General features: G+C 48.3%; 1 protein-coding gene across 1 annotated transcript in view; it reads right to left on the bottom strand.

The window, feature by feature from the left end:
• Window positions 1-993: 993 nt before the first annotated feature.
• Ccdc180 (coiled-coil domain containing 180) overlaps window positions 994-19,717 on the bottom strand; it is a 55,361-nt gene continuing 36,637 nt past the window's right edge. Inside the window, exons 27-35 of the mRNA XM_059255799.1 lie at window positions 19,451-19,528; window positions 13,423-13,489; window positions 11,743-11,884; window positions 7,984-8,144; window positions 6,890-7,027; window positions 5,837-5,948; window positions 3,084-3,189; window positions 2,285-2,420; window positions 994-1,172 (exon numbers count right to left, since the gene is read on the bottom strand). Coding sequence (XP_059111782.1) covers window positions 1,017-1,172; window positions 2,285-2,420; window positions 3,084-3,189; window positions 5,837-5,948; window positions 6,890-7,027; window positions 7,984-8,144; window positions 11,743-11,884; window positions 13,423-13,489; window positions 19,451-19,528 — 1,096 coding nt within the window. The 3' untranslated portion in view covers window positions 994-1,016. The remainder of the gene's footprint in view (window positions 1,173-2,284; window positions 2,421-3,083; window positions 3,190-5,836; window positions 5,949-6,889; window positions 7,028-7,983; window positions 8,145-11,742; window positions 11,885-13,422; window positions 13,490-19,450; window positions 19,529-19,717) is intronic.

Here is a 19,717-nt window from a genome sequence, read left to right as displayed (position 1 = left end):
CCTTGAAGAAGTGATCTCACTTCCTGGTGAGAGATCTCAGTAGCTCTTCCAACTTTGGAAAAGAGAGTAGCATGTTCAATAGACAGTGCCTGGCCCATGCATCTCACTTGACCAGAGAGCCTGGGGGGGGGGGGCAAGAATCTTGGCTGCTGCAGGACTGGTTTTTGTCTTATTTGCTTTGACACACTGTGTGTGTGTATGTGTGTGTGTGTGTGTGTGTGTGTGTGTGTGTGTGTGTGTGTGTGTGTGTGTGAATGTCAGAGGACTACTTATCAGTTCTCTCCTTCCACCACATGGGTTCCAGGGATCAAACTCGGATTGTAAGGCAAGCGTCCTTACCTACTGGGCCATCTTACTGGCCCTGCATCTGTGTTTTCAAGGCTCTGACACTAAGAACATCTAGAATGAGAGTCTTTTCTGCAAATACTGGCTCAGCGCTCACCACTGAAGCCTGTGACCATTTGGAGAGGGTACTCCAAGCAACAGCGGGTAACCTCACAGCTTTTCCTATGCATGCCTGCGTGCCTGCGTGCCTGCGTGCGTGCCTGCGTGCATGTGTGCGTTGGAACCTCTGAAGCTGGAGTTTTAGGTGGCGTAAGCTGCCCAGTGTGAGTGCTGGGAGCCCAACTCGGGTCCTCTGGAAGAGCAGAAGCTGCTCTTAACCACTGAGCCATCTCTCCAGCCTCAGGAACGGGCTTTCTAATGGTGGTGATGCCCCACAATGAAGGCCAGGCAGGCCCCCGACACCTCTTGGCCTGGATGCCAGACACTGCCTTATCCAATCTCCATCCAGAAAGTGAAATGAAGCACCGAGCATGCTTCTGGATGTGATTTCCTTTGACGTCCTGGTATCTATTGTAAGTGGTTGGGTCCTGGTACCCACCCACCAACCCTGCTAACCATGTGGACCCCCTTCCACATCTGTCTTTTTTACTGAAAGTGTCCTTATCTCTGATGAAACTACAGTGCTTGGGATGTAGTGCTGTAGGCAGATGGGGGGGGGACAAATACAGGCTTTATTTGAGGACTGGAGAAGGATGGGTCACGTACAGGGACTGGATGGTATCAAGGGAACGTTTCCAGCTGTCCTTCCAGCGCTGAGCTTCCAACTCCAGTGTCCTGAAGTGGTTCTGAACAGACTTCAGTTCTTTGTCAAACAGTACCAAGTATTTCTGAAGGGAAGCAAGGGGAAGGCCTGTGGGGACTCCTGCCCTCATAGACTTGGGAGCCCTGAGCTCTGGGACCCACAGCAAGCAGCTCCTGGCCCTCAGGAACCAACACTAGTCCTACAAGTCATTTCTCAGGAATTCACCTCACAAGTTCTCAGGTAGGTGAGGTTATCCTCCTACCTTACAGATGAGAAGGCTGAGACTTGGAACCCTGAGGCCACCCAGCTCCAGAGAAGCTGAGCAGGGACAAAGACACATGTGTCTCTAGTTCTGGGACCTGAGCATTCCTGACCACTGTCCTGCATGGAGCTTCCATGGAGGCTCCTGGCTTCTTCAGAAGGCTGAGCCCTGGGTCTCCACCCCTCACTGAATTCAGCAGGTAGAGTCTTTCCCTCTGACTAGGACTTGGAGTAGCATCTGGGGACACACCAACACTGGGCATTTCAGGCTTTCTCCAGGACCAGTGGATATGTGGATAGGACTAGGTTTCCCCATGGGCACCAGAACCAAGGATCTGTATATCTTCAGATATACGTCAGGTGGCATTTGGGTGAAGCCTCATCGGGTCAGCCCCACAGTCTACCAGTGGAGATCAAACCCTGGCTCTGCTGTTTGGGAGTGGTATAGAAAGTCAAGTGTCTTTAGACGTCATTGTCCTTGTCAATGAAATGGGGGGGGGGGGAAATTCTACATCCCTCAGCATCTGGAGAGGATTTGGCAAGATGGCTCGTGTGGAGAATAGGAGGTACTAGTTAGCACCCCAGTGCACCCCCACAGCTACGGGCACCGCCATGTCTGTCTGCCTTGTGCCTGACTCTGCTGCCCTCCATACAGCCTGTCTCCATGACCACTAGGTGAGGTATCTCTGAGCTGGGTAGAGCACAGGGTTCACACCTCAGCCACCATGCTAGTCCGGGGGGTGGACATGGCCCTTGGCATGTGTCCCTGTACCTACGAGGAGTTGAGACCTGCAGCTCTGGGCCACACTGCCACATGCTGTTTTCCCCATAGGCCAGGTGTTGAGGTACCCAGTGGAGTGAAGCTCCCTCCTTCCCAGGGCAGCCAATCTGAGCTACCTTGTCCCCCCTGGGACACACTGCCTGACCCTGACTCACCAGGTACACAGCATCTCGGGCTTCTACGGCGGCCAAGTGGCCCAGGGTGGTCTTATGGGTGGTTATTGATTGTGTCTTCCGAGTCAGGATCTTGGTTTGAATGGTGATTTCGTTGGGCTTGATTCCTGGCCACTTCCTACAGACAAATGTGCTTAGCTTCATCACCGGTCAACCACCCAGGGCACAGCTTGGAGACTCAGCCGTTAGCAAGGACTTAGATGGCTTTGTTAAAGGTCCCCTAAGCTTTTCCTGTTGGATTCTTTAGGTTGTTTCCTTTTTCCCTAATGACCTAACAGGGTGTGCAGTCGTGGGGTCTGCTGCATGAGAAAGGGAAACGCCACACCTACATTTCTTCCTTGTTCTGGGCCTTGCTTTCCTCATCAGCCTGCCACCCAGGCAGCAGTCATGAGCTCCTGGCCTGTTTTCCTGTAGGAACGCTGGGAGAATTGCTGCTCACAGACCGGGGGCCAGGCACTTTGACAGCTGCAGTGGTTCACAGTGCTAGCAGCAGCCTGAGGCTGTACCTCCCCTTGGGACAGGCCTCCTTTTCTTTGCAGGTCACTATGGTGGTTCTCATGTGAACCAGTAGCCATGGAGTTCTCAGTATGTGCCGGGTGACCTCACCTACTTTCTCTTCAAACAGCCTCGGTCATTTCAGAGAAGGAAACCAAAGGGTGGAAATCAGTGACTTTCCAGGGCCATCAGGTCTGCCTGAGTTCCGAGCCTGAGTCCCTCCCCACAGGCCTGCCCTCCCTGCAGTTGGCACAACCATTCACACGGCCCTTGTTCCTAGACTCACCTGCTCCCACGTTCAATCAGGGGCCTCTCACTCTCTTCCTCCAGAGACAGTCTGGCCAGCTTCCTCCGGATGAGGATTGATATTTTCTGCTTCGGGGCCTCCATCCCTGACAGGAAAGAAGTGTGTTACTGACTGTGACCTCAGGGACAGCTTGGGAACCAAGGATGTGACACTCCGGTCATATTTAGAGATAGGAGATAGGAAGGGACAGTCAAGGCTGCTCACCCGATGTCCAGCCTGGGGCTGCAACTTTGACAGGCTTTCCTGGTGAGGAGAGCAGGGCTCTGAGTGCAGAGTGAGACAGAGAGCAACAGAGCACGAGCAGCTATCAAGGCACACGCCTCCCGCCATCCGCCCATGTGCAGCCTCTGTCCCCTGACTTCTTCACCAAGCCTGATAGTTCAGTCACCAAACTGAAGCCAAGAAGCCAGCTGGCTATGTGTTGTGGAATATTAGTTAAGAATGTGTTACGTTCTTTTATGCGGTGGAATATTTGTTGTTTAATGATGCAAAGATGTGTTGCATTCTTTTATGTTGCATTTGTTTAACTTTGTAAAGCTGTGTTACTGTGCCTGTCTAAAACACTTCATTGGTCTAATAAAGACCTGACTGGCCAATAGCTAGGCAGAAGAGGGATAGGCAGGGCTGGCAGGCAGAGAGAATAAATAGGAGAAAAAGAGAAGAGGGAGGAGTAAAAAAAAGGAGAAAGAGAGGCAGATACAAGGGGTTAGCCACTCAGCCACACAAACCAGCCACAGAGTAAGAAGGAAAGAAAGGTATACAGAATAGAGAAAGGGAAAAGCCCAGAGGCAAAACACAGTTAAAAGTTAGACAGGGTAATTTAAGTTAAGAAAAGTTGGCTAGAAACAAGCCAAGCTAAGGCCGGACATTCAGAAGTAATAATAAGTCTCCATGTATTATTTGGGAGCTGGGTAGCGGGCCCCAAAAGAATAAAAAGAAAAATAAACTACAGATACATGCCTATGATCCCAGGTACCAGGAGGCTGAGGCAGGAGGATCTCGTGTACTAATGGGTACTTCAAGAGTGTCTTGAGACACAGAGAGCTTCTGGTAGGCTCTTAATGTTCAGCTCTATCTCAGGCACACTTACGTCCACGTTCTTTGTTGTAGGTGAGGGCTGAGTGTCTTTTGCTGTCATTGCTACAGGAACTGCTTCTCTTGGGAAACGCTTGTGTTTGGTTTTCAACAGCTTTCAAGACTGACCTGTGAGAGTTCTTTGCACCCCAGGGATAGCTGGCCTTTCTCTGACTCACAGGTTGTGAGGAGGAATACTCTTCCGATCTGTGGTTTCTTTCCATATTGCACTTCTTTTTTTTCCCCCTGTTTAATCTTGGCCCAGAGAAGTACCACCACTTCCTTTACAACTTCTGGTTCTTATTCTATGGTCAGAAAAAAGTGCCCTAACCCCAAGAGTATGAAGATATTCCCTGCCAGGGCTCTGTTTTTATATTGACTCTTTGATTTGGTTGGCATTTACTTTTTCAGTCAAAACATTGTTTTTTGATGAAAATATGTAAAAGTCAATCAGTCCACTTTCGATGTACATTAAATTAGTGAATTACCATGTGTCTTTTTCTCACTGAGAAGCTGGCTCTGGAAGCAACCATTCATGCCCCCTTCAGACCCACGCATGTTCCCTCCAAGGACACTTATCTGGGACTAGGCTGCCCTCAGCCCCACAAACTCTGTGACATAAAGAGAAGAGAACAGCAAAACAGCCCAAGAATAATGTCTGAGAACAGACAGAATACCTTCCAACAGAGGTGACCGCTGTTTGCCCCACTGTATAAAAGCAGCTGCAGTGAGAAAGAGAAGCCAGAGGGAATCCCATCCGTGGGAAAAGCCTCAGTGGGGAATCCCAGGCCTGGGCCTCAAATTCCCAAGGTGATTTCTGCTGCGTGTTGTGAGCATCTGATTGGGACTACCAGCCTGTTGAAACAGTGGACTCCAAGAAATGGGAATTTCCCCAGGAATCTCATGCCGGGGAAGGAAATGGCCTCAGCAAGAGGGGTATTTGTCTCCTGGAAGAGATTTGGCATAGCTCTAAGAACTTGTTAGACCACCTCATAGGACGAGACTGAAGCTGACAAGGCAGGTCAGTGGTGGCTGGGAACATATTTTGACCTGGCTTGCTTAGATGTGCATATACTTGGCCCTCTATTTAAACTGTGACCTCACTTCAGGACCCAGAAGATAGATTTGGGGGAGGGAGAGGGGTTGCTGGATCTCTTGGTCCCTCTCCTGAATATGACCACATTGAATAAATTTCCTTTTTCTGCCTTCCACTTAGTTTGGCTTATTTAATATGCTTATTAGGATAGAAGGCCAGATTTGATTTGGGGCACAGGTTGTGACCCCCCAAATTTGATAACGGAAGCCTCAGCTAAGATGACATCCTGCTGTCCAGGATTATCCATCAGTAGCTCCAGATGAGTGCCTCAAAGGGACTTCCCCAACTGGATGTTTTGACCACCGTGTGATAATGTTTTGCTATCTGTCTATTCATCTATCTGCAACTTGATAATCACTTTTGTTACTTTGGCTTGCTATATACTCAAACTCACTCATTCAAAGTCATAAGTGTGGCTATTGTAGATCATTCTGGGGCCAGCACACCACTCAATGGAGAAAATGTTTCACCCTGACTGAGGGACAGCAGAAAACCCCAACCCCAACCACCCTACACCTTATGATCCCTTAGGGCCACAGCATGAGGCTGGTGTACCACTTACGTGGAACCTGGATGTCATCAATGGTGACCACTTCATCCAACTGCATCAGGAACTTCTCTGTGAAGGAGGCCAGACTTGCTATGAAGAAGCGGCTGTACCTCTTGGCAAATTCCTGGAAGAAACAGAGGTGAAAATGGACTTCATAAACAAAATCTCTGCTCCCAGGCAGGCAGAGGGAGGGTAGAGTTGGCCCTGTCAGAGAGTCTCCTGGCAAGGCACCCCCAACACCACGTTAACAACCACATTAGGGTTAACTAGCACCTGGTCCTCGGAGCCCAGAGACCTCCCCAACATCTGGTCTGGTTTGAGACTAAGAAAGGATTCAGAGGGGCTGGAGAAATATCTCAGTGGGTAAATAACTTGCCACAAAAGAATGAGGACCCAAGTTCAATCCCCACACTCACAAAAAAAGCTGGGTGTGAGGGTATGTGCCACAGTCCTGGAACTGAGGGAAGAGAAAGGGATTCCTAAGGCAGCCAGCCTAGCTGACTTGGTGAGTTCCAGGTTCAGTGAGAGACCTTGTCTCTTGAAACGGGCTGGCTGTTCCACTGCTCCTAAGGAACAACACCCTACACTGACCTCTGCTTTTCACATGCACGTGCATACGTGTTCACACACACCTCCCCCCAGCACACACACACAATCCAGAAATGGCCAAGGCACAGACAATTCACCAAACAGAAAAATAAAAGGAGGTATGGATCCTGAAGAAAATGGTCATCACTAGTTTTTGTAAATAATTCAGTAGTCAAAGTATGGCCGGACATGGTGGCCCATGCCTTTAATCCCAGCACTTGGGAGACACTTTCTGAGCTTGAGGCCAGCCTGGTCTACATGGCAAATTCTAGGACAGTCAGGACTATATAGAGAGACCCTGTCTCAAATAAACAGATAAAATCAAAGTAATGCAAACATCCCATAATGACCAGTTAATCTATCAAAAAGACCTGTCATTTTGTGTGCACTGGCTCAGGTACCAACTGTCAGGTCCAGCTTTCTGAAGGGGAGTACGGCCCTCAGCACCTGGGATGGAGACTGAATGGCAGCACTCACCTCCATCTTCTCCTGGTTTGTGTGGATCACCCGGTCCAGCTCTTCCTGTCTTAGCTTCTCCACAATGTGTAGGGACTCCATTTGATGGGCATATATGGGGTGGCCAAGATTTGGATGGAGCTTCTGGGCATTCTCATCCTTCAATCAAACAAGTCAGAAATGAGCAGAGATTTTGAGCCAGACTTTGAAATCAGGACCAATGTCTTCTGTCAACTAAGGCCATATCCACAGAGATATGTCCTGTGATCTGAGTGTAGAAAGAGGACTGAGTGGCAGTGAGGACAAGGTGGGAGGGTGGCTGGTACCAACTCTGAGGGTTGGAGAGAAGGTTGAGCTGAGCATCTGCTCCAGCCCAATCTGGACCTTTAGTTCAATAAAACCAGCACCAATCACATCCCATAGCACCAAGGCACATTGTGGAACTGTCATTGATCTCAATGACCAAGGCCCTACCAAAGATTTCCAACACAGCCTAGAGTTTGGTGAATGCCTTCTACCAATAAGCATTGGCTCAGTTACTAATTCACCAGTGTCCCCTGTCCCCAGCAATCCCCAAACCTAGTTCTTCTTGCTCACACCCTGCCTCCATTCTCAACCCCCTGCACTCTTGGTCCTGGACTCAGCCTCCACTCACACCCTGCCTCCATTCTCAACCCCCTGCACTCCTGGTCCTGGACTCAGCCTCCACTCACACCCTGCCTCCATTCTCAACCCCCTGCACTCCTGGCCCTGGACTCAGCCTCCACTCACACCCTGCCTGCCTCCATTCTCAACCCCCTGCACTCCTGGTCCTGGACTCAGCCTCCACTCACACCCTGCCTCCATTCTCAACCCCCTGCACTCCTGGTCCTGGACTCAGCCTCCACTCACACCCTGCCTCCATTCTCAACCCCCTGCACTCCTGGCCCTGGACTCAGCCTCCACTCACACCCTGCCTCCGTTCTCAACACCCTGGACTCCTGGTCCTGGACTCAGCCTCCACTCACACCCTGCCTCCATTCTCAATCCCCTGCACTCCTGGTCCTGGACTCAGCCTCCACTCACACCCTGCCTCCATTCTCAACCCCCTGCACTCCTGGTCCTGCAACCTTCACCTTCCTCTTCTCCAGTTGATTCTGCTGCTGCTCAAACTGCTCCCGAATCTCCTTCATGGATGTGCAAAACTTGTTCCAATGCTGTTCCTTGAAGTTTTCGGTCACCAGCCAACACACCTGGGGCAGCAGCTCCTCAAACCTCCTCACCTGGGCACGTAATTCTGCAGGAATTGGAGGCAGGATATCAGGGACTTGGCAAGGGAGATGTAAGTTGCTGAGGCTATGTCTTCTAAAAATAAAATAAATAAAAATAAATAAAAAGGGAAAAGATTGGTCTCCGGTGTGATAAGAGCTACTCCATCAAAAGGAGACCCACAGTTGGACCAAGATGGAAAGTGATGGTTAAGCAAATGCAGAGGGATCCTTCTCCATGTGCTTAAAATGTGTTGTCTTTCATCAGCTTGGACAAGTTCCCATCTATGACCTCTTTGGGCATTGCCTCGACTTTTCTCTCCCTCTCCTGTACCTCCAAACAGTCAGAGGCTAAGACCTACTCTGTCATTCCTATATCTCTACCTCTCATGTTTTCATCTCCCTGTCCTGCAGGATATTTCCTCTGCAGCTGCCTTCCAGTTCGCCAATTCCACCTTCAGCTATGTAAAACCTGGCCGCACACCAGGTTTTACATCATTTTACAATGTCAGCTCTTGATGTTTCCTTTTTAGAAGTTCTATTTCACTCTCTTTGGCATCTAATTGGTCATTTCTGTAGTATCTTACTCCTGTGTTTCCAGTTTCCCCTTTTATTTAACTATAAACACGTCATCTCTATTTTGTGCCTAGTACTCCCCTCCCTTTTTCCCTCCCTCCTTCCTTCTCTCCTCCTCTCCCCTCCTCTTCCCATTCTTCTCTTTCCACCTCCTTTTTATTCTCCCCTCATTCTTCCCCTAGTCTTACCATGTAGCCCAGCTACCTCTGACTTTGAAACCCTGCCTCAGCCTCCCTAGTGCTGGAATCGAAGGTATGGGCCACCACACGCTAGCTGTGTCTGAGGTTCCTTCAGTGTCTGGAATCTTTGCTGCTCTCATTCTGGGCCTCTGACTCCAAGTGCTTTGCAATCACGGTGAGTGCTTTGGGAACTTTATCTGTGGGAGGTGGAGGGCTGAGGCAAAGGCAGGTTTGAGGTCTGAGGGTGCCTCAGTAATAAGCAAATTCTGGACACTGTCAGAGAATGGTAGCTTGAAGCTGGGGTATCTGTCTCAGATCCTTTTGAATGACTTCCATAAAATAGAATTTGTGTTTCATTAAGTATGAATTGGGTTGAGAAACCACATCAGGACTACACTTCTGCTTGGGATCCCCAGTGGAGCCTTTTATATCTTGTTTGCATCATCCATTACCAAGGTTTCTGCTGAGGTGTTTGATTCTAGTAGATGGGGGCCCGGACTTTGTGCCTCACTGGCCTGAGCTGAGGAGTTTGAGTCTCCATTGCCCTGCTCTGCAGGCAGAGCCTTGTGGTCCTAGCTTTACATGAAACATCCCATCTTGGGTGGTCTGCTGTGGATATTGTTGTGTATGCTGTGAATGTGTTGCTCTGATTGGTTGATAAATAAAAAGCTGACTGGCCAGTAGCCAGGCAGGAAGTACAGGCGGGATAAACAGACAAGGAGAATTCTGGGAAGAGGAAGGCTGAGTCAGGAGTCGCCAACAAGACACAGAGGAAGCAAGATGTGAAGGCAGAACTGGGAAAAGGTATCAAGCCATGTGGCTAAACATAGATAAGAATTATGGGTTAATTTAAGTGTAAGAGCTAGTCAATAGTTAGCCTGAGCTAATGGCCAAGCAGTTTTAATTAATATAAGCTTCTATGTGTTTACTTGTGTCCAATCAGCCGTAGGGCCACAGAAGCCTGGCAGGACCAGGAAAACATGGCTGCAGGACTGGCAGGTGAGAGAGATTTGTCCTGACCACGGGCCCGGACAGACCGGAGAAAACTCCAGCTATGGTGGTCTTAGCATGTGTCTCCTGTTCTTAGTGCACTGACTGAAAGAGGGGGCTCCAGGTCCTATGGATTTAGGGCAGAAGCCAGGGTCTCTGCTCCATTTATTACAGTTTCTGTTCTCACTTATTTTTGGTTTTTATGTGTCTCATACTTTATGAGAACTTTAAAAGATTTTATGTCCCAAATACTGTTTCCAGCACTTTATATGCCCTCAGTAGGAGACAGGGCAGGTGCTGGGCTGCTATGCCAAAGGGAATAGAAATCTCCACCAACAGATTATGTAGTAGAATATTTTTTAAGGTGTATTACTTTTGTTTTTGTTGCATTTGTTTAACTCTGTGAAGCTGTGTTGATGTGGCTGTCTGAAACACCTGATGGTCTAATAAAGAACTGGTCAATAACAAGGCAGGAGAAAGGACAGGCAGGGCTGACAAGCAGAGAGAGTATATAGAGGGAGAAATCTGGAAAGAGAGGTGGAAGATCTAGGAGCCAGAGGAGGAGGAGGACTCCAGTGGTCAGCCACCCAGCTACACAGCCAGCCACGGAGTAAGTAAGATTTACAGAAGTTAGAGAAAGGGAAAAGCCCAGAGGCAAAAGGTAGGAGAGATAATTTAAGATAAGGAAAGCTGGCTAGAAACTAAATCAAGCTAAGGCTGGGCATTTATAAGTAAGAATAAGCCTCCATGTGGGATTTATTTGGGAGCTGGGTGGCAGGCCCCCCAAAAAGAGCCAAAAGACCAACCAACAACAGGATTAGGCATCTACAAGAGAGGGACACTGTCTACAGTACTTCCCAAGACCACCTGACCACAGGGCCTTTGCTTTGAGGACAAACAGAGAATGAGATCCCTCTGAGTTCACTGGGAAACGCTGTCTATGGCTTGGCTTTTTCTCATTCTACAGTCACTGGTTCTGGCCAGTCATTCCCTGTGAGGGATTAATCCAAAAAAGAAGCCTTCGTGGCAACTTTGTTACTTCCTCCACCTTACAGATAAGAAATGGAGGCTCAGAGAGGTAGAATTACTTTGCCAAAGTCATACAGCTGGGAGGTCACAGGGCTTGGTTTTGACCTCAGGTCTGGCTATCTCCTAATTCCCCCCACACACACCTCCCCTGCTAACTCTGAAATCACACAGCAGAGCCCAATAAAGTGTGATAGATCTGCACAGAGGAATATTATTCTGTGGTTTTTTTTAAAGTACTATACACTCCACAACATGCATAACCTCAAAAACATTCCATAAAAAACGAAAGAAGACAGTCTCAAGGGGCCACGTGACTCCATCCCACAAAAGGACAGAGAGAAAAATTACAGATGGATGTGGATGTTGTTTGCTTGGGTCTGGGAGGGGGTAGGTTGATGAGGGCTAACATCTGCAGTGGTGGCAGTTAGACAACTGGGGAAATGAACTAAAAGCCACTGAATGCCTGGTCACAGCCCGTGACTGTAGAATGAGTGGAATCCAAGCATTAGACAGCGTTTCCCAGCGAGCTCAGAGGGATCCCATTCTCTATGGTTGTCCTCAAAGCAAAGGCCCTGCGGCCAGGTTGGCTTGAGAAGGTCAGCTGGGCTGTGAATGGAATGACAAGCTCTGAGACACAAAGTGGAAAACCAACTACATTTCTGAAAAAACAATGAACCTTTAAAAATTTTTTTGACCCAATTAAATTTAATAGTGCTTTCTCTTAACCCCAAGAGGCTGGCTTTTCACAGGGCTATTCCTCTGTCTCCTCAGTGAGTCAAAGGGAGGGTGGGCTGAGGTCCACCCCTGGCCATATCTGCTCCTGTGTTCCTTCTGCGGGCTGAATGGCACTTACCCAGAAGGCAGGAGTTGTGGTACTCATCCGCCTGATTCTGATATTCCAGGATCTTCTTGACGATGTGCTCAGCACACTGGTCAAAGTTTTCGTACATGCATTCAGGCCTGGTGACTGGGCGTTTCTCTTTGCGGTAAAAATCCTGCCAGAGAGAGGTGATCACGTGTGGCCCCGCCAGCCCATCTTGACTTTCACACCTCTGCCGCGTCACCCTTTCCCCACCCCAAGCCCACCAAGCATGGCTACAAACAGACCATGTTTGCTATTTGAATGCCTGCATGGCAAACTCCTAGTTAGCCCTAGAGACCCAGGTCCACGGCATCTCAACCTGGAACAGGGCTGGGTGTTTACTGGAGAGCATCAGGATGTGGACCACAAAGGTAGACAAACTGGTTGTCCTGCCTGGCAGAACCCAGCCCTGCTGAAGGCAGGCAGGAGACCTGGGTATGTTCTGGGACATGCCAGAGCAGCACAGCATGCAGTCTGTGCCCAAGCCCCACAAGGCTACCTGTGTCCCACTACTGGGAGCCATGTGGCCTAGTTTTGGATCAGTATATGAGTGCTTGTCCAATGGGTCTCCATGAGGCAAAGCCGTGGAGACAAGTCTCACTCGGCAAGAACCAGTGGACTTTGAGAGAGCGCAGAACGCTGCTGGAACGGCACAGCTTGTGAGCTCTTTTCTCTCTCATAGTATTGATAATTCTCCTGGTGGTTTTTAGGGTCACTTTGTCAGTCACTCATGGGACAGAGGTGATCATTCATAGAAACACCATTTTTTTTTTTCTCAAATGTTTTCCCCTAAAATTCTTTGGGAACTGATACTTCTCGGGTTTCCTATCTGGAAATACCAGCTGTCACTCCAGACCCTGGGAACTGTTCTGATTCAATGCTGACCGGATTGGAGCCAACAAAAATTAATGGGCAGCTGAAGAAGTACAAGCTAACTGTATACAGGCAGCTTATGGCAGATCACCCCTATTTCTGTAAACACGCTTTGTTACGTTTGGAACGATATTATTGTTCTTGAGAGTGTGCGCCTATGTTTATCACCTTTTGGCCTTGTAAAGACAGGATGTACCTGGCTCAATATTTGACCAAGCTAGCAAAATGATAAGCGTTGTTTTTCGTTTAAAAGATGTTTTGATGTAAAACATATTTGTTTTTGCCAGAGGCTGACGCTGGAGGGCGAGAAAAACATGTTTGTTAGTATGGAAAAACATGCTTGTTTTTGAAGTGTAAATAAAGACGGCTGGAGCTACTCAGGGCCGGCCTCTTGTGTGAAACTCATCTGGCTGTCGGTGGACACTACTTCATTCCTTCCCACCCATGCCTCTCCCCTGTCTCCAGACTTGAACCCGGGCTGTGGCCGGATCATGGCATCCCACCATGTCTGAGTTGCTGGGGCCCTGAGGGGCAGAGGTTGGGTTTGTTCCTCTTGGCATACTCATCAACTGGCACCCAAACTGTGTCCAAGCAGTGTATGCGGACTGGTTAGACAGATGAATAAAGACACGCTGGATGGTTTAGTTTCTAGGAGGAAACATTAAAAAGAAACAAACGGACAACAGACTCAGGGTCCTGAGGTGGTGGGACCCTCGGGTGCCCTGCTAAGCAGACCACATGAGGCAGAGGGGCTGGAGGGCTTCCAGGGCAGGCAGAGGGCCTGCAGGCGGCTCTCACCTCCACCACGAACAGCAGGTGCTCGTTGCTCTCCCAGAGGAGAGTCTGGATGATGTTTTTGAAGTCCCTGCAACCCAAACAAAGCAGGTCTGTGAGGTGCATCTTCCGGACCACCAACACAGACAGGAGCAAGCAACTGAGTGTTCTGAGTGTTGTTCTCCAACCCTGTCACGCCTAGGGATTGATTACTCATTACTGCCAGGACCTTGGCCTTTGAACATCCCAATTAAAAAATAAATAAATAAATAAGAAGCTGAGAAACTTCTTGGTCTCATTCATCATTTGTTCCTTTTCTTCTGATCCTTGCTCTGTGCCTAGTTCTCAATTGCCTGATTCTGATACTCTCTGCTCCTCTGGAGCGCCCTAATCCGTGGGTAGGGGATTGATTGGTTTGACTGGCTAATTAATCTCTGTCTCTCCCAGCAGACTGTAAGTCTACCAAGTATTTAAAATACTGATTGGGAGATTATTAGATGGATGTATCTCTGGTACCTGAATTTCCTGCATGAGCTCAGAATGAACAGATGGCCACAGTCCACAAAAATGAAATTTAAGTTTAACTAATCAGAACTAGCTCTTGGGCCTCTAACTAGGGACTTTGCACAGTAACTAATCAAATCTTTTCTTCTTCTGTGAACATGAACACATTTTCCCCTTGGTGCCTCCTCCACGGAGCTCTCGACCACACAGTCCACGGCCCCCATTTATGAATGCCTATATGCACAAGTCCACTCGGTGGTTGCATTTTAATGTGCTGGAGTTCCAACTCTGAAGACCGTGGAGTGGAAAAGTTTCTCAGGTTGCACTGGTGGTCTCTGCACTGGTTGGCCCCCTGCACTCTTTGAAAAAGGAAGGAGCTGCTCATGATAGCCCGCACCTATAATTCCAGCAGGAGGTCAAGGCAGGGTGATGAAGAGTTCAAGGTCGTCCTTGGCTAACTTTGAGCTCCAGGTCAGCCTGAACTACTGAAATCTTTGTCTAAAACAATAACAATAAAAATGATTAGTAACGAATAACAAGCCAAAGCTTTGAGATGGCTCAAATTTGATTGCCAAGCAAGCCTGAAACCTGAGTTTGATCCCGAGATCCATGTTAAAAAAAAAAAGCCAGATGAAGTGTGTCTGTAATCCCAGAACTCCTGTGATGAGAAGAGGGGCAGAGACTGGAGAATCGCCTTGAAATTAGCACATGACACAGCAAAAACAAGAAGAGAGACCTGGACTAACAGGGCAGGAGAGAACCAACTCCTGAAAATTGTTCTCTGATTATACACACACACACACACACACACACACACACACACACACACACACACATTCACTCTCTCTCATAATAATAATAAAAGTAAATTAAAAGTTTAAGCCAATGAGTAAGCCCTCCTATGAGGCACTGTACTGCAGTTTTATGTCAATCTGACACAAGCTAAAGTCATCTGAGAGGAGAGAGCCTCACCTGAGAAAACGCCTCTATATGATCCAGCTGCAGACAAGCCTGTAAAGTATTTTCCTAATTAGTGATTGATGGGGGAGGCCAGCCCTGGGCTGGTGGTCCTGGGTTCTAGAAGAAAGCAAGCTGGGCAAGCCATAATGAGCAAGCTAGTAAGCAGCACTCCTCCATGGCCTCTGCATCAGCTCCTGCCTCCAGGTTCCTGCCCTGTGTGAGTTCCTTCCCTCACTGATTTTGATGATGAGCTGTTATATGGAACTGTGTGTGAAATAAACCTTTCCTCCCCAAGATAGTTTTGGTCATGGTGTTTCATCTCAGCAATCATAACCCTGACTAAGACAGGCACCTCCTCCACTCACTCTAAAGTGCCATTAGGGAGGGCATGGCTCAGACACCAGAGACTTAAAAGCAAATTTCTGTTGACAGGTTGATTTTCATGCCCCATAAGCTCAACTGTTTTAAAAGCAAAAATGAGATGAAGAACCAATGTCTTCAGAGTGCATGGAGTCTTGGCACACTGACACTTCACTGCTGTGGGATGGTCTGTATGTCAAATGTGTTGCTGATTGGTCAATAAATAAATCACTGATTGGCCAGTGGCCAGGCAGGAAGTATAGGCGGGACTAACAGAGAAGAGAATTGAGAGAACAGGAAGCTGGGTGGGAGAGACACTGCCAGCCGCCACCATGACAAGCCGCATGTGAAGATCCCGGTAAGCCACGAGCCATGTGGCAAGGTATAGATTTATGGAAATGGATTAATTTAAGCTGTAAGAACAGTTAGCAAGAAGCCTGCCAGGACCATACAGTTTGTAAGCAATATAAGTCTCTGTGTTTACTTGGTCAGGTCTGAGCGGCTGAGGGACTGGCGGGTGAGAGAGATTTGCCCTGACCGTGGGCCAGGCAGGAAAACTCTAGCTACACTTCACAATGCCTCTGAAGTGTCCCAGAAACTGCTGCCCATATGTGGTACTACTACTCGCCAGATTCTAAAATCTATGTACGTTGGTCAATGGTCTATCATTTCAAAACTTACTCATTGTACTTTTAAAAGATGCAATTACATCTAGGTGAGGAGAAATTAACACCAACATTTTAGTGCATTTCCTCCAGCTAATTTTACTTAAAATCAGACACAATTAGCTTCACATGGATTTCACATATTCTCTGTCCATTTATCAAATTCTTAGTGCCCCTGTATTGGGATATGGTCTTCAATGGTTGCGGAGTATCATTAAATATAGATGTACCACAGTTTGCAATCCTTTGAATTTTGGAATTTCAGAGTTTTTTTCGCCACTTTCAGTTGGCATGAAAAGCACTGCATGGATGAGCAGGAGATAGAGCTGAAGGGCTGAGAGCTTGCTTCGCATACATGAAATGTGAGGTTCAAATTCTGAAAAATCAGCACAAGGTATTGCATGGGTTTTTGTTCTGTTTTGTTTTGTTTTGTTGCACAGTAGGCAATGTGTTTTGCCAGTCCAATGGAATCTTAGCCTTAGGTGACTTCCTTCCTTGAGAGTGACAGGAAGATCCACCAATCAAGTTTACATATTTCACAAAGGCTGAGAAACATTCTAGTTCCCAGGGGTGTTCCCAGGGGAGTTTCATCAGATTATAGGTAGAGAGAACTCTAACAGAACCCCAAACAACTGAACAATTGGTGAGTGTAACCTTGAGTAACTTCCAGAGAGATGACCCCACTCATCCTGGTCACCAGACACACTGGTCCCAGGTTCTTGGATGAACCCTAAAAATAGTGGCAACTAGGTCCCACTCTGCCAGGAGCTGGCTCTGGATCCCCCTCTAGCATCACATGACCTTGGACCTGATGGTATGTGTCATAATTCCCCACTCTCTAGATCGTGTCCATCCACCACTGGTTTGTCCTAAGTGGTCCCACGACAGTGATCGGATCTGGCCTGAAGCTGTGAGTCATCTCTCCTGCTGAATGAGGGTGTGGCTGTTCACCTCAGTGCTGTGAAGGTCCTTGTGGCTAAATACACCCTCTTCCAGGCCTTCCTCCACTTAGAACACCAGTGGGTGTTTTCTTGCTGAGAGCGTGCATTTCTGTCTCCTGTAGGGCTCCTCCTTGGAACAGAGCAGTTCCAAGCAACTGGCTACAGAACACAAGCTGCATGGAATAACTTTGAGGAGTTTTTTCCTTCTCGGGGAGGCTGAGCTCTTAGGGAGAAAGGTATCAAGACTTGTAGATGGCTGCTTTGATGCCCCCCATTAGCCTCTGCTGATGGCTTCTGGGATTTCTAGAAGGATGATTGTTGATGACCCCTGCCCTCAGTGCAGGGCACCTGCTTCCGCTCTCTAAGCTGGCCGCCCCCTTGCAGTCCTGGGTTAGTTGGTGATTGAATCACAGGTGAAGTACGGGATGGGCTTGTCCCCTGCGCATTTCCTGGTGTCCCAGTGAGGCTGAGCATTTCCCTTGGGTGTTTATTTCTAACAGTTTCTTCTTTTTGGTGTGATTTTTTTTTTTAACTCAAGGACAATTTTATTAGAGTTTAAGAGAAAAACACAGTACGGGTTAGGCAAAAACCCTGGTAGCCACCAGGGAATGGAGAAAAAAAAAAATCATGCCTTTAAGTCAGCCATGGAATAGAAATAGCTGGCTGGAGCTGAAGAGCTGGACTAGTGGTTAAGAGCACTTGCTCTTCCAGAGGACCTGGGTTTGATTCCCAGCACCCACAGGGCAGCTCACAATCACCTGTAACTCCAGTTGCAAGGGATCTGATGCCCTCTTCTGGCCTTGACAGGCACCTGCATACACATAACCCAGGCAAACACACACATAAAATAAAAATAAATTTCATGTGTTGTGTGGTAGTTTGATTGTATTTGGCCCCCAAAAGCTCATAGAGAGTGGCACTATTAGGAGGCATGGCCTTGTTGGAGGAAGTGTGGTCTTGTTGGAGGAAGTGTGGCCTTGTTGGAGGAAGTGTGGTCTTGTTGGAGGAGGCTGGACAACACAAGCCTTTAATCCAGACCATGAAGATGGAAGGCACACCTTTAATCTGGGCCACACCTTCTGTCAGAGGTATGTCACTGTGGGGGCGGGCTTTGAAGTCTTTTTCTCAAGCTTCACTTAGTGTGACAGTTCAGTTGATTTCCTCCTGCCTGCAAGACCAGGACTGTCAGCTCCAACACCACATCTGCCTGCACACTGCCATGCTCTCTTTCATGATGATAATGGACTGAACCTCTGAAGCTGTACGTGAGCCACCCTCAAATTTTTCTTTATAAGAGTTGTCGTGGTCTTGGTGTCTCTTCACAGCAATAGAAACCCTAAGACATGCTGGAAAATCAGGGTGTGGATTAGTTATCATAAGCATGAGGTCCTGATGAAAAGATCCATTTGGAGACGGGGTCTTGCTATATAGCCCAGGCTGGCTAAACTTGTGATCCTCATGCCCCTGGGTTCTAGGATTACAGGTCAGAACCACCAGGCCTGACTCCATGCTGGTAGTTCCTCCCTGAACTTCCCAACTGTAAGAAATAAATCTCTGACGTTTATACATTCTGCAGCCTTAGACAGTCTGTAGAGTAGCCGAGTGAGATTAAGACAGGACTCCGGGGCATTGTGCTGTCACTGAGAAAGTCAAATGCTGCAAGTCCATTTGTTGACATTCACCAGCTGACAAAATTACAAGGAAAAACCAAGGAAATTCCTGATTGCTCGGTGTTGGGGTGGTAGAAGGAATCATAAGAGGGGGTGTTTGGAGGGGTGGGACAGTTCTGTATCTTGACTGTTGTGGGAGTTCACCTCTTTAGAAATTAAAATGACACAGAACTGGAGGGAACGGAGTCAGGGCGGCTGTGGCACAGGATGTCACATGCATAGGATGAGGACACATCAGGCTGCCAACGTGAGGTCTCTCCTGAGTCACCTCTGGGTTAGACAGCCTTCCTCACATAGTTCCCCAGCTCCGGAGGTAAGATCCCCGTGGGGATCAAAGTCTGCCAAGAAGAGAGAGTGGGGCTCCACTCTAGAGCTTGGTGTTCTCCGAGGGCTTCTGATGTCTTCAACTTGAGATTCCGATGATTTGCCCAAAAAGAAGCTAGATTAAGTAAACTGACTTTTGCTTTAATCACTGAAGTGCTGATAACGGAAAAGGGGAATGCAGCAGAGGGTGGAAAATTGTAAGAAGAAAAACAAACAAAGAACACAAGCGGCCGGGCGGTGGTGGCGCACGCCTTTAATCCCAGCACTTGGGAGGCAGAGCCAGGCGGATCTCTGTGAGTTCGAGGCCAGCCTGGGCTACCAAGTGAGTTCCAGGAAAGGCGCAAAGCTACACAGAGAAACCCTGTCTCGAAAAACCAAAAAAAAAAAAAAAAGAACACAAGCGAAGCCCTCGAACTTCCAGAGTGCCTTGGCACCATGAAATGCTGAGCCTGGAAAACGGGTGCTTTTTGGTGAAAATGTCTCTCAACAAACACACGTCTAAAGCTAAGACAAGCTGACCTTGATGTGTAAGTTTACCCCACCTACACCCCCACTGTCCTTACAGAGAAAAGGAGTTCTCACAGAGGGAAATGATTCCACCAGGGGGAAACAGTGTGCCACTACTTACTCAGCCTGAGGAGGGGGCCTTTCCCCAAGCACCTGGTACTTTTTGTCGATTCTGATGATCTTGGTGTGTCGTGTCATGCTGTGAGACAAAAGATGGTCAGCACTTTGTATTGGGTGGCGGGGGGCGGGGGGGGGGTCGCGGGGCGGTTCTGTATCCATTGGACCCTGCCTGGGATGCCTGACAGCCTGCGAGACCTATGGGGCAGGATCACTGGATTTTAGAACAGCTCTACAGGATGCTTCCCCACTCTTCAATTTCTTTTTTCTC

The sequence above is a fragment of the Peromyscus eremicus genome, chromosome 2, assembly GCF_949786415.1.
Source record: "Peromyscus eremicus chromosome 2, PerEre_H2_v1, whole genome shotgun sequence".
NCBI classification, from domain to species: Eukaryota; Metazoa; Chordata; class Mammalia; order Rodentia; family Cricetidae; genus Peromyscus; species Peromyscus eremicus.
This window is presented reverse-complemented; position numbering and strand designations above follow the sequence as displayed.